The sequence below is a fragment of the Dendropsophus ebraccatus genome, chromosome 1 (genome assembly GCF_027789765.1).
Source record: "Dendropsophus ebraccatus isolate aDenEbr1 chromosome 1, aDenEbr1.pat, whole genome shotgun sequence".
NCBI classification, from domain to species: Eukaryota; Metazoa; Chordata; class Amphibia; order Anura; family Hylidae; genus Dendropsophus; species Dendropsophus ebraccatus.
Genome location: NC_091454.1, coordinates 209,869,424 through 209,884,751, shown reverse-complemented (window position 1 = coordinate 209,884,751; position 15,328 = coordinate 209,869,424). Strand labels below are relative to the sequence as shown.

At 42.7% G+C, this 15,328-nt stretch overlaps 1 protein-coding gene across 2 annotated transcripts in view; it reads right to left on the bottom strand.

Annotated features, from left to right (window-relative positions):
* Positions 1-197: 197 nt before the first annotated feature.
* The window catches only part of LOC138794331 (LIM homeobox transcription factor 1-alpha-like), a 76,709-nt gene continuing 61,578 nt past the window's right edge, over positions 198-15,328 (bottom strand). For both annotated transcript variants that reach the window (XM_069973058.1, XM_069973023.1), the window contains 6 exons: positions 14,722-14,954; positions 13,138-13,289; positions 12,604-12,681; positions 2,622-2,739; positions 1,071-1,223; positions 198-555 (listed from right to left, as the gene is read on the bottom strand). In XM_069973058.1, coding sequence (XP_069829159.1) covers positions 404-555; positions 1,071-1,223; positions 2,622-2,739; positions 12,604-12,681; positions 13,138-13,289; positions 14,722-14,954 — 886 coding nt within the window. In that variant the 3' untranslated portion in view covers positions 198-403. The remainder of the gene's footprint in view (positions 556-1,070; positions 1,224-2,621; positions 2,740-12,603; positions 12,682-13,137; positions 13,290-14,721; positions 14,955-15,328) is intronic.

The window sequence follows — 15,328 nt, the reverse complement described above, 5'->3', positions numbered from 1 at the left end:
CTTCTGTGAAATATCTTTCCGTGTAATAGGACATAAAGTGTCTTATTGTAGCCTAACACAAACTATTACAAGGTGGCTAACCCCTTTAATATAAAGTCATTTAGGAGCAATTCATAACCAAACCCTTCAGGCAAATCTAAAACCACAGCACATAGAAAGATTTCTTTATCCATTTATTTATTTATAGAGATGTCCACAAGAACCTTGGGATAAAAATGGCATGCCATAAAAAACTGTCAGATGAGGGAATGTGTTCTTATGATTTGCACATGTAAAATCTATATAAATAATATCACATAACATGGATTTTATTCCCTTCAGAATGGTTTAGTTCTCCCAGTCCATGTACAGTCCAAAGATGAGATTAAAGTCAATCTGTAATTGACCCTAACACCTACGGCGGTCAGGATGCAAAATAGGAGTTCTGCATGGAATACAGACGATCAATAGGTCCAGCTCGGGCCTGTAGGTTGCTTGCATCTGAAGACGTCAGTAAAGATCCACCTAGGTAATTGATGCTTTCACTGTCCATGTCATGAAAAACATTATCAGCATCTGTAAGGTAGACGGAAAAATTAGTTAGAAGATGTATTTTGTTTAGTTTACATTTTTATCTATGCCTGGGGGAAAAATTGTAAAAAGTTGCAATTAAAAAAATACTACACAACCGCCCCACCACCACACACACACTTAATTGATATTGCCACAACTGTGTTAAACTGTACAATAAAATAAATGTCTATTTATCTTCCATGGTTTACAACAAGAGCATTGCTCTTCTGCACCCAAAACAATGACAGCAATAAAATGAAACTGTCAGGGCTATGGGATTTTTCTACTAAAAAATAAAAAAATAAGGCTGTTTTTTGGGCTGTTGTACATTTTTTTTCCAATTTTTTAGTGTCAGGCTGAATTCATATCTGGTATATATATATATGTTGGAATAGGCCAGGAAACTTGCACATTTCCCATGTTCTTCTTGCCTGTGTCTCGATAGAACTCTAAACAATTACATATACATCATGACAACTGTTCTATATTGATGTAAAAGAATCTGAAGCCCTAGTTACCGTATGGATGTAAATGGTCACCGGGCAGTTGAGGAGGAGTAAGACTCTGCCGGTAGAGGTCTGTGCTGTACACACTCTGGTCCAATGGGAGGAGTGCTTGCTGTTGTATCCTGGAATATGGCACCATAACACCTTCTATCCCACTGCTGCCATCTAAAAGATTAAACACAATACAAAATTAAACTTGCTGTCTGCTTGCTATTAGAAATAGTCTTTTTTTCTTTCTATGTTTATTATCATAATGTATATTAACGCTTAGAGGACCGGGCCAATTTCAATTTTTGCGTTTTCGTTTTTTCCTCCTTGTGCTTAAAAGGCCATAGCACTTGCATTTTTTCACCTAGAAACCCACATGAGCTCTTATTTTTTGCACCAATAATTGTACTTTGCAATGACAGACTGAATTTTTTTCCTAAAGTACACTGCGAAATCAGGAAAAAATTCATTGTGTGGTGAAATTGGAAAAAAAAAACAAAAAAACCCCCCGCATTTCTTTTATTTGGAGGGTATTTTTTTACGCCATTCACCCTGGGGTAAAACTGACTTGTTATATATGTTCCCCAAGTTGTTACGATTACAACGATATATAACATGTATAACTTTTATATTATGCGATGGCTTGTAAAAAATTCAAACCATTGTTAACAAATATATGTTCGCTCCATTCTCAGGCTTATAGCGCTTTTATCCTTTGGTCTATGGGGCTGTGTCAGGTGTCAATACCTTGATTGCGCATATGTGACTTTTTAATCGCTTTTTATTACAATTTTTCTGGATTTGATGCGACCAAAAATTTACAATTTTGCACTTTGGGATTTTTTTGCGCTTACGCCGTTTACCGTGCAAGATCAGGAATGTAATTTATTAATAGTTCGGGCGATTACGCAAGGGGCGATACCAAACATGTTTATTTATTTATTTATAACATGGGAAAAGGGGGGTGATTCACACTTTAATTAGCGGAGGGGACTTTTTATTATTAATGACACTTTTTTTTTTCTTTTACACTTATACTAGAAGCCCCCCTGGGGTTAGGGTTATTCCCCCTGGGGTTAGGGTTATTCCCCCTGGGGGACTTCTAGTATAAGAACACTGATCTCTCATTGAGATCTATGCTGCATATTTATACAGCATAGATAAATGAGCTAGGCGCTCGATTGCTTCCGGCTGCTGCAGCCAGAAGCAACCGAATGCCGAGACGGGATCAGCGACATTACAGTGCAGACCCCGGCCAGGTGAAGATACGGGGATCGCTCCTCCGGAACAACGTCCCAGGGGGGGCGATCTCCGCCACTAGACTCCAGGGATCGACTGCATCAGGTAATCGGATGCAGCTGTCATCTTTGACAGCTGCGTCCAATTATCTAATTAGCGGGCATGGCGATCGGACCGTGCCTGCTAATAACCGTGGCCACGGGCTACTTGCGGCACTCGGGACCGCGACGGGTCACCTAGGGGTTAATATGCTGGTCACATAAGAAGGTATATGATTAGTAGCTAGCACTAAATATTATTAGTTTACACCATGATCATTTTTATTGATCTACTTACCTTCACTGTCATCATTACTCTGTCTACTACTGCCGCGGTTCCCACAGGCAGAACCCAGACGCTGTGAAGCCAATTGTTCATGGTCTTGTTGCTGTTGCCTCCGAGCTATCTTCTTCATCTAGAGAATATAGGACTGTTAGGATAGGTACTGTGGTAACATAATGTTACTGTATTCGCTGTGGAACAACTATGAGTCACCCCCAGCAACCCCACTACCACATCCAGACCAAGGCCAAGGGAAGACGAGGTTTCACCAGGGAAATACATACAAAACTGTGGGGAACAGACTATAATTGCTTTCAAACACTCATGTTGTGCCCCAAAAACAGAAAGGCATGTATGAGACTAAGGGCTGTATTAGATGGCCCAACATTCCCTTGTAAGCAAGTGCCAATCTGCTAGATTGGCGCTTGCTTATAGAGCCTATACACAGTTAGGTAATCGTCCATAAGGGCTGCATGGATATCATTAGCCATGTCCTTGCAGCCCTTGCGATTTACATAAAAAAAATAATAACGTTTATACTTACCTATACAGGTAAGTATAAACTTTATTATTTTTACACTGTCATCAGCAGTTGGCCATGCACCAGCTGGCGGCCGATGATTTTTAAACATGTTTAAAAGACCGATCAGCAGATGATTGGCTCTTCAGTTGATCACTGTCTTTATTACACAGAGGGATAATCTGCCCATTCAGCCTGATCAGGCATATTATCGCTCCGAGTAATAAGGGCATTAGACCCTATACTATAACAATTGGCCACTGTGGTGAAATATGGCAGCAGCACTTTACCTTTCAATAGAATTGTTGGTGTGAGGGAGACAAGACATATGACATGAGAAGGATTATTGTGTAGCACTAACTGAATTACTGCTATCTGTTTGCTCACCAGATTTGTTTTTTCTTTTCAGTCCAATGACTGTTCTTTTTGCCTCTTTTTGAGGATTGTGACATTGTATTGTCATTGAACAGATTCATTGCTCACACTGCTACAGCCTGTTTTGGGTGGCATTTTTCTACAAAATCTTGCACTGTTTTGCACAACTCCAAATTCTCATTTAAAGTGAGAGATTCCTTAGATTTCTCCAATCCTAATTCCCCAGACAAAATCACCAACGTAACCTTCTTCTGTTGCTTGTGATGCATATCTATCATTTGGTGGTTAGCTCCTGACCATGTTCCTCCACCAGCTCTTCAATGTTGGCCTCATTCACCTCCAGCCACATGGTCTTCCCCAAGAACACAATTTCAAGGTCATTTTGCTCAAACACGGCCAACCCCTCAATGTAATTTCCAAGGACGCTGTCAGGCCACTTTGCCCCAGGCAGAAGTGAGGTTTCTCTTGGTTACCCCAGTCCTTTATCAATTATCTTGGGACAGTTCACAATGTTAAAATGATTTTTCCGAAACACTCGCAGGGTAAGGTTTGTTCCTTTGGTCACTCTGAAGCATCGAATTTCACCTTCATGAACTTGAATTTCTCCAGTAAGTCATTTTCAAGGCTTGGAGGATGAGCAGGAGCATTGTCCATAAAAAGCAAGATTTATGATGTAAGTTATGGCATTTTGTATTAATAATTGTGGTATTATTTACAAAATGAATATAGAATAAAGTATAAAAAAAAGAAAAGATTGTGAGGTGTAGATTTCTATCTAAAAGGTGTTTCTTCACTTCAGGACCAAAAACCACAAGTATCCACTCAACAAACAAAATACAATTGACCCAACCTTAGTACTGGACCTCCATATAACATTTAACTGGCTGCACTTTTATATTTCTTGAAGGTTTGTGGATTCTCTAAAAGATATAAGAGCAGTGGCTTTATTTTTAAATCTCCACTTGCATTAGCACAAAAAAAGAGGGTGAGACAGTCCTTCATGGACTTATGACCGGGCATTGCATTCTCTTCTGTAATGTAGGTCCTCCTTGGCATCTTTTTCCAAAAAAGTCCAGTTTCATAGTAACTTAACACTTGTTGCCACAAGTAACACTTGGAATCAATGAGCTCTTTGAACTCGCCAGTGAATGCCTGAGCTGCCTTGGCATCCAAACTTGCAGCCTCTCCATGCCTCACAAAATAGATGCCGCTACTTTTCTCAAACTTATCAATCCATCCCCTGCTTGCCTGAAAACTTTCTATTGACGTATCTGGCAGTTCACTTATAAGGTCGGTGTACAAGACCTTTGCCTTCACAGCGATTATGTTCCCTGTCACAGTACCACCTGCTAGTAGCTTCTAATTTATCCACACGAGAAGCAACTTTTCTACACCTTCCAGAACACATGGCCGTTGCTCTTATACTCTTGTGACTCGTTTTACAGCATTTAGCCCCTTTTATTTTTTTTCTTTAATATTGTGCAAATCAGTGACGTAGCCTGGTTATATAATTTCGTGATATCAGACATTCGCAAACAACATTTGTGCTTTTCTATTAACTGAAATCCAGTGTTAGAGAATTACCCAGAATCCGGCAGTGAGAAAAGGATGTACAAAACAGTATAGCTGATATTACCAAATTTTGTTACAAATGTTCGCTCATTTTGCAAAATGCTCGCAAACCACTTTACTCATAATCCAAGGTTTGACTGTTAAAATATATAACCTTGCGTTTATCATATACAGTGGTACCTTGGTTTAAGAGTAACTTGGTTTAAGAGTGTTTTGGTTTAAGAGCTCACAGTTTTTCAAAATTGTGACTTGGTTTAAGAGCATTGCTTTGGTTTAAGAGCTCCCTGTACTGGGAGGGAGGGGGAGTGGGGGAGGGGTATGGTCTGCACAGGGTGGTCTACAGCACTGTACTCTGACCTAGGAAGTCTCCCTCACCTTCCAAATCATAGCAGATCCACTACAGGCTGGGGCTTACATCAGGGGACAGGACTGTAGAGGTAATCTCTCCATAGCTGTAATCCCTCTCTCCCCAGACAGAGAGCGCTGCATGTATGTGCCCACATCTGCCCTGCTCATTCCTTCATGCTCCCTGCAGTCTCTGTCCGCTCTTGTGTTTCCCATCCTCACCATTACTGCACTAATATCACATATTCTGCTGTTTCTGAATGTTTGTTTCATCTGTTTTACATGTTATTCAGAATAATAAATTATTTTTGGGGTGTGGAACCAATTGTCTGCATTTCTATGATTTCTTATGGGAAAATTTGCTTTGGTTTAAGAGTGGATTTGGATTACAAGCACGGTCCCGGAACGAATTATGCTCGTAATCCAAGGCACCACTGTATATGTATATATATATATATATATATATATATATATATATATATATATATATACACAGTATAGAATATGTATTATAAATGCAAGCTTAAAGCGGCACTATCAGGTTCTGACCAGAGAACCTGCTGATATGCCCCGTAAACTGATTACCTAAGCTGCACATCACTGTTCTGAAACTTGTCCAACTCCCCCGCATTGCCGAGTAAAAGCCTAAGTGCCCTTATGCAAATCATGTGCTTTAGAGCATTTGGGGCATGTCCCACTTGCCCCGAGCACCACTGTGTACCGCCCGGCCCGCTCCCTCCTGTGTCTTCCAGCCCCTTCAGCCAGCCCAGTTCACCGCCCCCGGGACCGCCCACTATGCATATTAATAAATGCATAGTCTTCTCATCAGCACGCAAGTGCCGGGAAGATGTTCTGTCGGAGACGGGCATCTTCTCGCGCATGTGCAAATCGGCCAGCAGTCTGATGAGGATTCTTCTTCCTGTGTCTGGGACGGCCAGCCATTTTGCGCATGCGTGGGAAGATGCCCGTCTCCGATGGAACATCTTCCCGGCACTTGCGTGCTAATAAGGCCACTATGCATATTAATATAAGCGGTGAACTGGATCGGCTGGAGGGGCTGGAAGTCACAGGAGGGGACGGGCGGGGCGGGACACAGTGGTGCTCGGGGCAAGTGGGACACGCCCCAAATGCTCTAAAGCACATGATTTGCATAAGGGCAATTAGGCTATTACTCGGCAATGCTGGGGAGTTGGACAAGTTTCAGAACGGTGATGTGCAGCTTAGGTAATCAGCTTATGGGGCATATCAGCAGGTTCTCTGGTCAGAAAATGCTGATAGGGCCGCTTTAAAGGGGTACTCTGGGCATGCAAAAGATCTTAACCCCTTCAAGACCAAGCCTATTTGCACCTAAAAGACAAGGCTCATTTTTCAAAATCTTACCTGTCTCACTTTATGCTCTTATAGCTCAGTGATGCTTTAACGTATGCTAGCGATTCTGAGATTGTTTTTTCGTCACATATGGCACTTTATATTAGTGGCAAAATTTGGTCACTACTTTGTGTGTTTTTGTGAAAAACATCAAAATATCACGAAAAATTGAAAACATTTGCATTTTATGAACTTTGAAATTCTCTGCTTCTAAAAAAAGAACGTCGTAGCACATAAATTAGTTACTAAGTCACATTACCGATATGTGCTCTTTATTCTGGCTTCATTTCATAAACATATTTTACTTTTTTAGGGTGTTACGGGGCTTAGAAATTTATCAGCAAATTACCACATTTTCGTGAAAGTTTCCAAAACTGATTTTTTAGGGACCAGTTCTTTTTTTAAGTTGATTTAGGAGGTTTGTACACTGGAAACCCCCATAAGTGACCCCATTTTGGAAACTAGACACCTTAAAGAATTAATCTAGGGGTATAATGAGCATTTTAACCCTACAGGGACTGGAGGAAAGTATTCACCATTAGGCCGTAAAAAATGAAAAATTAAAATTTTCCAATAATATATACGTTTAGATTAAAGTTTCTCATTTTCAAAAGGAACATGAGAGAAAAAGCACCCCAAAATTTGTAACGCAGGTTCTCTTGAGTACTACGGTACCCCATATGTGGGTGTAAACCACTGTATGGGCACACAGCGGGGCTCCGAAGCAATTAGCTTTTCCATTGCAGATTTTGCTGAAGAAGTTTCCGAGCACCAGGTGCATTTGCAGTGCCCCTGTAGTGTCAGCAGAGAGAAAAAACCCCATAAGTCATTTTGGAAAGTACACCCCTTAACGAATTCATCTTGGGGTAGGATGAGCATTTTGACCCCACAGGTGTTAGAGAAAAGTATTCAAAATTAGACAGTAAAAATGAAAAACTCAAATTTTTCCAATAATATGTTCGTTTAGTTTGAAATTTCTCCATTTCACGAGGAACAAGAGAAAAAAGTACCCCAAAATTTGTAACACAGGTTCTCCTGAGTAGAACGGTACCCCATATGTGGGCATAAACCACTGTATGGGCACACAGCAGGGCTCAGAACGGAAGGAGCGCTAATTAGCTTTTTCAATGCAGATTTTCCTGAAGAAGTTTCTGAGCGCCAGGTGTGTTTGCAGTGCCCCTGTAGTGCCAGCGGAGTAAAAACTCGCCATAAGTCACCCCATTTTGGAAAGTGCACCCCTCAAAGAATTCATTTTGGGGTGTGGTGAGCATTTTGACCCCACAGGTATTAGAGGAAAGTATTCAAAAGTAGACAGTAAAAATGAAAAACTCGAATTTTTCCAATAATATGTTCCTTTAGTTTGAAATTTCTCAATTTCACGAGGAACAAGAAAAAAAAAAGTACCCCAAAATTTGTAATGCAGGTTCTCCTGAGTAAAAAGTTACCTCATATGTTGGTATAAACCACTGTATGGGCAAACAGCAGGGCTCAGAAGGAAAGGAGCGCCAATTACCCTTTTAATGCAGATTTTGCTGAGGAAGTTTCTGAGCGCCAGGTGGGTTTGCAGTGCCCCTGTAGTGCCAGCGGAGTAAAATCTTGCCATAAGTCACCCCATTTTGGAAAGTGCACCCCTCAAAGAATTCATCTTGGTGTGTGGTGAGCATTTTGACCCCACATGTATTAGAGGAAAGTATTCACAAGTAGACAGTAAAAATGAAAAACTTGAATTTTTCCAATAATATGTTCCTTTAGTTTGAAATTTCTCAATTTCACGAGGAACAGGAGAGAAAATTCACCACAAAATTTGTAACACAGGTTCTCCTGAGTAGAGCGGTACATCATATGTGGGCATAAACCACTGTATGGGCACACAGCCGGGCTCAGAAGGGAAGGAGCGCCAATTAGCATTTTCCGTGCAGATTTTTCTGAAGAAGTTTCTGAGCACCAGGTGCATTTGCAGCGCCCCTGTAATGTCTACAGAATAGAACCCCCCAAAAGTCACCCCATTTCGGAAAGTACACCCCTCAAAGAATTCATCTTGGGGTAGGATGAGCATTTTGGCCCCACAGGTATTAAGAGGAAAGTATTCAAAATTGGCCAGTAAAAATGAAAAACTTGAATTTTTCCAATAATATGTTGGTTTAGTTTGCAATTTCTAAATTTCACAAGGAACAGGAGAAAAAATGTACCCCAAAATCTGTAACGCAGGTTCTCCTGAGTACAACGGTACCCCATATGTGGGCATAAACCACTGTATGGGCACACAGCGGGGTTCAGAAGGGAAGGAGCGCCAATTTGCTGGAGCAAAACCGCAGCTAGTAATAGTTATTAGAATAGTGCAGTTACTAAAATAAAATAAAAAAATTAGATTACAGGTAATGTGGGGTGGTTCCGGGTAATCTGGAGGTGGTTACGGGCAGTCTGAGGTGGTTACGGGTAATCTGGGGTGGATACGGTCAACATGGGGTGGTCACAGGCAACCTACTGTGGTTACGGCAACCTGGGGTGGTTACGGGCAACGTGAGGTGGATACGGACAACCTGCTGTGGTTACAGAAAATCTGGTTACAGGCAACCTGCTGTGGTTAGAGGCAACGTGGGGTGGTTACGGACAATCTGGGGTGGTTACGGACAATCTGGGGTGGTTACGGACAATCTGGGGTGGTAACGGACAATCTGGGGTGGTAACGGACAATCTGGGGTGGTTACGGACAATCTGGGGTGGTTACAGACAATCTGGGGTGGTTACAGGCAACCTGCTGTGGTTACAGGCAACCTGGGGTGGTAAGAGGCAACCTGGGGTGGTTAGAGGCAACCTGGGGTGGTTACGGGCAACGTGGGGTGAATACGGACAACCTGCTGTGGTTACAGACAATCTAGGGTGGTTACAGGCAACCTGCTGTGGTTACGCGCAACGTGGGGTGGTTACAGACAATCTGGGGTGGTTACAGGCAACCTGCTGTGGTTATGGATAAACTGAAGTGCTAATAGGTAATCTGAGGTGGCTACCTGTAATCTGGCGTGGTTACGGGCAATCTGGAGGGGGTCACTGGCAATTTGGGGTGGTTAGAGGCAAGGTGCAGTGGTCAGAGGCAAGGTGCGGTGGTCAGAGGCAAGGTGCGGTGGTCATAGGCAAGGTGCGGTGGTCAGTGGCGACGTGCGGTGGTCAGAGGCGACGTGCGGTGGTCAGTGGCGACGTGCGGTGGTCAGAGGCGACGTGCGGTGGTCAGAGGCGACGTGCGGTGGTCAGAGGCGACGTGCGGTGGTCAGAGGCGACCTGCGGTGGTCAGACGCAACCTGCGGTGGTTGTGTGCAATCTGGGGGGTTACATGTAATCTGGCATGATTACGGGCAACCTGGGGTGGTTATGCGCAACCTGCGGCGGTTACGGGCAACCTGGAGGGGTTACAGACAATCTAGAATTGTTACGGATAGACTGAAGTGCTTATAGGTAATCTGGGGTGGGTACATGTAATTTGGGGTGGTTACAGGCAATCTGGGGTGATTCCGGACAATCTGGAGGGGGTCACTGGCAACGTGCGGTGGTTATGGACAACGTGCGGTGGTTACGGGCAACGTGCGGTGGTTACGGGTAATCTGCGGGGTTAGTGCAATCTGACGTGATTACGGACAACCTGGGGTGGTTATGGGCAACGTGCGGTGGTTACGGGCAACCTGCGGTAGTTACGGGTAATCTGGGGTAGGGTTAGGGGTAATTTGGGAGTAAACTGCAATTATTACTATAATAAAAAGTGTGTGTTTTATTTTTTTGTATGTTTGTCACTTTTTGTACTTTATACATTCATTTTCACTGTATTACTATGATTACTGTGATATTTTCTATCACAGTAATCATAGTTTAGTGACAGAGACCGAACTGGTCTCTGTCACTTCAAATTTTCAGAGCTGGCTGGTTGTGGAGCGCATGCGCACTTTATAACCAGCCAGGACGCTGAAGAGGACGGAGCTCCAGGATCAGGTAATGTATAAGGGGTAGGGGGGGTGACTGGGGGACGGGATTGACTGGGGGGGTGGGGGGCGACTTAGGGGGTGGGGGCACATCACTTTTTATCCCCTGTCACCAATCATTTATGGTGACAGGGGATAAAAAGTGCCTGGAGCACATGGCACAAGCGATCAGCGGTATATAGTATATACCGCTGATCGCTTGTATTGGGACCCCACAGGGGGGTCCGCGATCACTGCCCCATGCTCTCCGCTACCTCCGGTGGCGGAGAGCATGGGGCTTTCATTCATTTTTACAACACGATCACTGTGAACAGATAAACTCTGTTCACAGTGATGGCGGCGGCCATCTTGGATCTGATGGCCGCTGCGGGGAGGGGGGTTAGTGATCGGGGCACTAGAGGGGCTGGTCTGGGGTCTGATTTTACTTATTTCATCTCCCCCCACCGTGGATTCACGGTGGGGGGAGATGAAATACAGTGGCGGCACCGGCCCATTAGTGACTGCTAAGGGGTTAATGGGGGTCATTCCTACTGCACGGGGCATGTGTAATAGGAACATATATATACAAATTGCTGATGTGAAGGGGTTAAAGAATTGAAACGATAAAGAAACCATATTAACCTGCCCTTCTACCCTGCAACAGCTATTCCTAAGGCTCCTGGTCTCCACTGGTCACAGCTGCTTCATGCTTCCTGTAGTGTCATGTTGCTGCAGAATAAGGCCACTCAGCCAATGATGGCAATATCGGTGGTAACAGGTATTGCTGGAAGTGCTGAGCAGCAGGGATCAGAAGCTTATAAGGCAGTAAGTGTGAGGGGATAAGTACAGGTGAGTATAGCTTCTTTTTTGTTTTGGAAGTACCCTCTGAGACCTTTTATATGCCCGTAATACCCCCTTTGTGTAAAAATTGATTAGTCTAATAGGGCTGCACAGGCTTAAAAACTTCACATTTAGTTACGTGAATAATTAAAAAATAATCACACTCACACTACTTTTAGCATATGAATTTTACATAATAAATAACATGAAACAGGAAAAACATGCAAACTGAGATTATTAGCTAAAAGAAAAATTGGAAACAGCTAAGATAAATCCTATCTGTCTCTGTCAGAATTTGGGCTAAATTAGACAGCTTTCAAAAATCCCTCCAGAATGTGCTTCAGTCTTTTTTTTTTTTTTTGGGGGGGGGGGGGGTTTGTTACATTTTATTTTTCTGTGGGTTTTTCCCCAGTACAAATCATTTGATCCATTGATTGTGTGATTAGATTATTTCTCTTGAAGAGTGTGAAACAAACAAAAACATCTTTTTAAAGGAGGAGTCCGGCGAAAATTTTTATTAAAGTATTGTATTGCCCCCCAAAAGTTATACAAATCCCCAATGTACACTTATTACCGGAAATATTTATAAAGGGCTTTTTTTACCTGCACTTACTGTCACTTCCTGGATAAAATGGTGATGTCACGACCCGACTCCCAGAGCTGTGCGGGCTGTGGCTGCTGGAGAGGATGATGGCAGGGGGACACTTAGGGACACAGGGCACTGGAGGAACACTGATCATCCTCTCGAGCAGCCACAGCCCGCACAGCTCAGGTAGTCGGGTTGTGACATCACCATTATATCCAGGAAGTGAAGCCTTGATGCAGTAGTAAGTGCAGGGAAAAAGCCCTTTATGTGCATTTCCCGTAATAAGTGTATATTGGTGATTTGTATAACTTTTTGGGGACAATACAATACTTAAATAAAAATTTTCACCGGACTTCTCCGGGAAAAAACAGATGTCATTTAGTTGGAAATATTTTTCATCATGAGACAATCCTTTTATTGATAAGGAAGAATCTGTATCTGTACCTTGGCTCTCTGGTTCTGGAACCAAACCTGAACAACACGAACAGTCAGACCTGTCTCTGCTGCCAGTGTCTCCCTCACCTGTCAAAGAAACACATATACAGGGAGGATCAGTACTGTTACTTATGTACACCATCATTATCATAGTAAGAGATGCTAGGAGTAATATTTCCACAACAGAGACTTTATATTGTGGTAGATACTTGTGATCAAAGTATTTTAGGAGTGATACCCTTATTGGCCAACAAAAAATTGTTAGAATTGTGAGCTTACAGGATTCGAAGGATCTCTTCGTCAGACAAGTTCACAAAATATAACACAGTACTATACTATATATTTTTTTTCTCCTCACAGCAGAGACTTAAACGTAATCAATCTGTAATTCTCAATGACTGAACTACAAGTCTCAGCTGTTTCTGTCTAGACTACCAAATCATGTTGGATTTCAGTAAAAGCTAGAGGATAAAAAACACATAGCCCATAGTTGTAGTTTACAGGAAAACAGTTACAGTATGTGTGAGAACCTTTGGTCAGTACCTTTCTGCAAGGCTTGGAGGACACCTCAAATGATGCCTTAAAAGCTCTGCGCTGTTGAGTGGTGAGAATTGTTCTCGGCCTTTTTGATCGTTTAAGTTCCTTTGCTTCATCGCTTCCTTTGCTGTTACCTCCATCCTCATCTTCACTTTTAACTGGAAAAACAAGATATTGTCATGTATGATATTCTTGTATGTTAAATAGTGATAGATGATACTCTGGGATCTATCTATCTATCTAAACAAACAAGCAGAGAATCCACGACACTCCAAAAATAGTGAAAAATCAAAGCGTGTACCTTATTCCATCAGCATATACAGTAATGTGCGATGTTTTAGTTCCACACTGGAACATTTCTCAAGCATGAAAAAAATAAAGATTATACTTACCTGTCCAGGCTCCCTCAGTGTCCTGCTGCCTTGTTCCTGTGTTCTCCAATCTTTGCAGCCTCCTCCTGCACTCCTGAAATCATTTTTAAAGTGACAGACCGCTCAGTCAATTACCGCTGACAGACCGCTCAGCCTGTCACTTCAGAGATGACATCAGAAGTCCCAGAGGCGGCTGCATTAAGCTGGAAACACAGGAATAAGGCTGGATGACACCTGGGGAGCCTGGACAGGTAAGTACAAGACTTTATTATTTTACACCAAAGCAAGAGCTGCATGGACGCTAAATATATATATATATATATATATATATATATATATATATATATATATATGCATTTATATACGCAAGTTCCAATCTAGAAGATCTGTTCAATTTGACAGTGTAATGTCGGGTTGTGTAATATGGCCCTTAGTGTAAGATAAATCAACTTTTGACATGTTTGTTATCATTAAAGTTAAATGGGCACTGTGATACAAAAAATCTTGATCTCACAGGGTCTTCTGACCCCCTCCCCATCACCACCACCATCATCAATCAAGAGAACAAGCTGGGAGAAGTGTGGGGTAGCACATTTTACTCCATGGCTACATTATAAGTCTACGGGTCTGCCTGGACGGAGTTGATTGACAGTGGGAAAGTGAAGTGTTCTGCCCCTCCCAGCTAGTTCTTCTGATCGGTGTTGGTACCAACAGTGAAACCCCAAACGATTAAAACTTTTGACACAATCTTGTGATATAAAAAAACAGAAGGTGCAGCAGCAACCCACAGGTGCAAGGGCTTACCGTATATACTCCTCCCAGCGTACACACGGTAAACACCTGCTCTGTAGATATTAAAAAATGAGGATCTTAGCAAACTATTTGATCAAACATAGTGTACCATGTCGCCAACGTTAAGGCGTCCTCGAGACATGGTCCCTACTCTAGCATTTTCACACTAGCAATGGCCTCTCCTGGGCTGAATAAGCTACAACTGGGCAGATAGGAGCCAAATGATCTCTTTTATAGCAGCCTTGGGATATGGGTGGAGTGCAGGCCAACAGGAGGTAGCCCAGTTGTAGGCATGTTACATACTTTTTATTTTACTTAAAGATCAGCTGAATGGTCTACATCATCAGTGATTGTTGTCCGGCACTTGCTACCATGTTCAGACGACATAACCCTCATAGTGTATGGATGCAGGTGGACCAAAACCTACCAGATCCAGCTGGTGTCAGGCTGAAGGCACTGAGCATCTCTTTCTCCCGCTCATAGTCACTCCGACACAACAGCTGTCCTTCTTTTAGCACAAACTCATCTCCTCTCTCCAGTCTTCGCTCACACTCGCAGCAGGAGAAGCAGGCCACGTGATAAACATGGGTCAGAACACGCATGATAAGTTCAGATGGCATCACTGTTTTTAGGCAGCTGTTGCATTTAGTAGCAAAAAGCCTATGAGATATGAAGATATTAAGTTAGCAAATATTTGGAGATTTAACTGTAGATAAGAACAGCTCGAGTATGCCAAAGTCCAATTGTTTGGCAATTGAATACTGGTTGCTGAAGAAGTTGGATGCAGCCTTAGGGTCCTTTTACATGTGGCAATTTCTCACCCATGGGCTGCCACAAACGAGCGCTGATCGGCAAGATCAGCACTCGTTTGCAGTGCCTTTACATGGCATGAGAAATCGAGTGGCCAGGAAGCATGAACAATCCATGTATGAGTGATGCTTCTTCTGAAAGAAAACAGCCATGTTTTTTTTTAGCCTGGATAACCCCTTTAAAACATACCGGTTTTCCGTCTAAAGGCAAAAGCATCTGTCTAG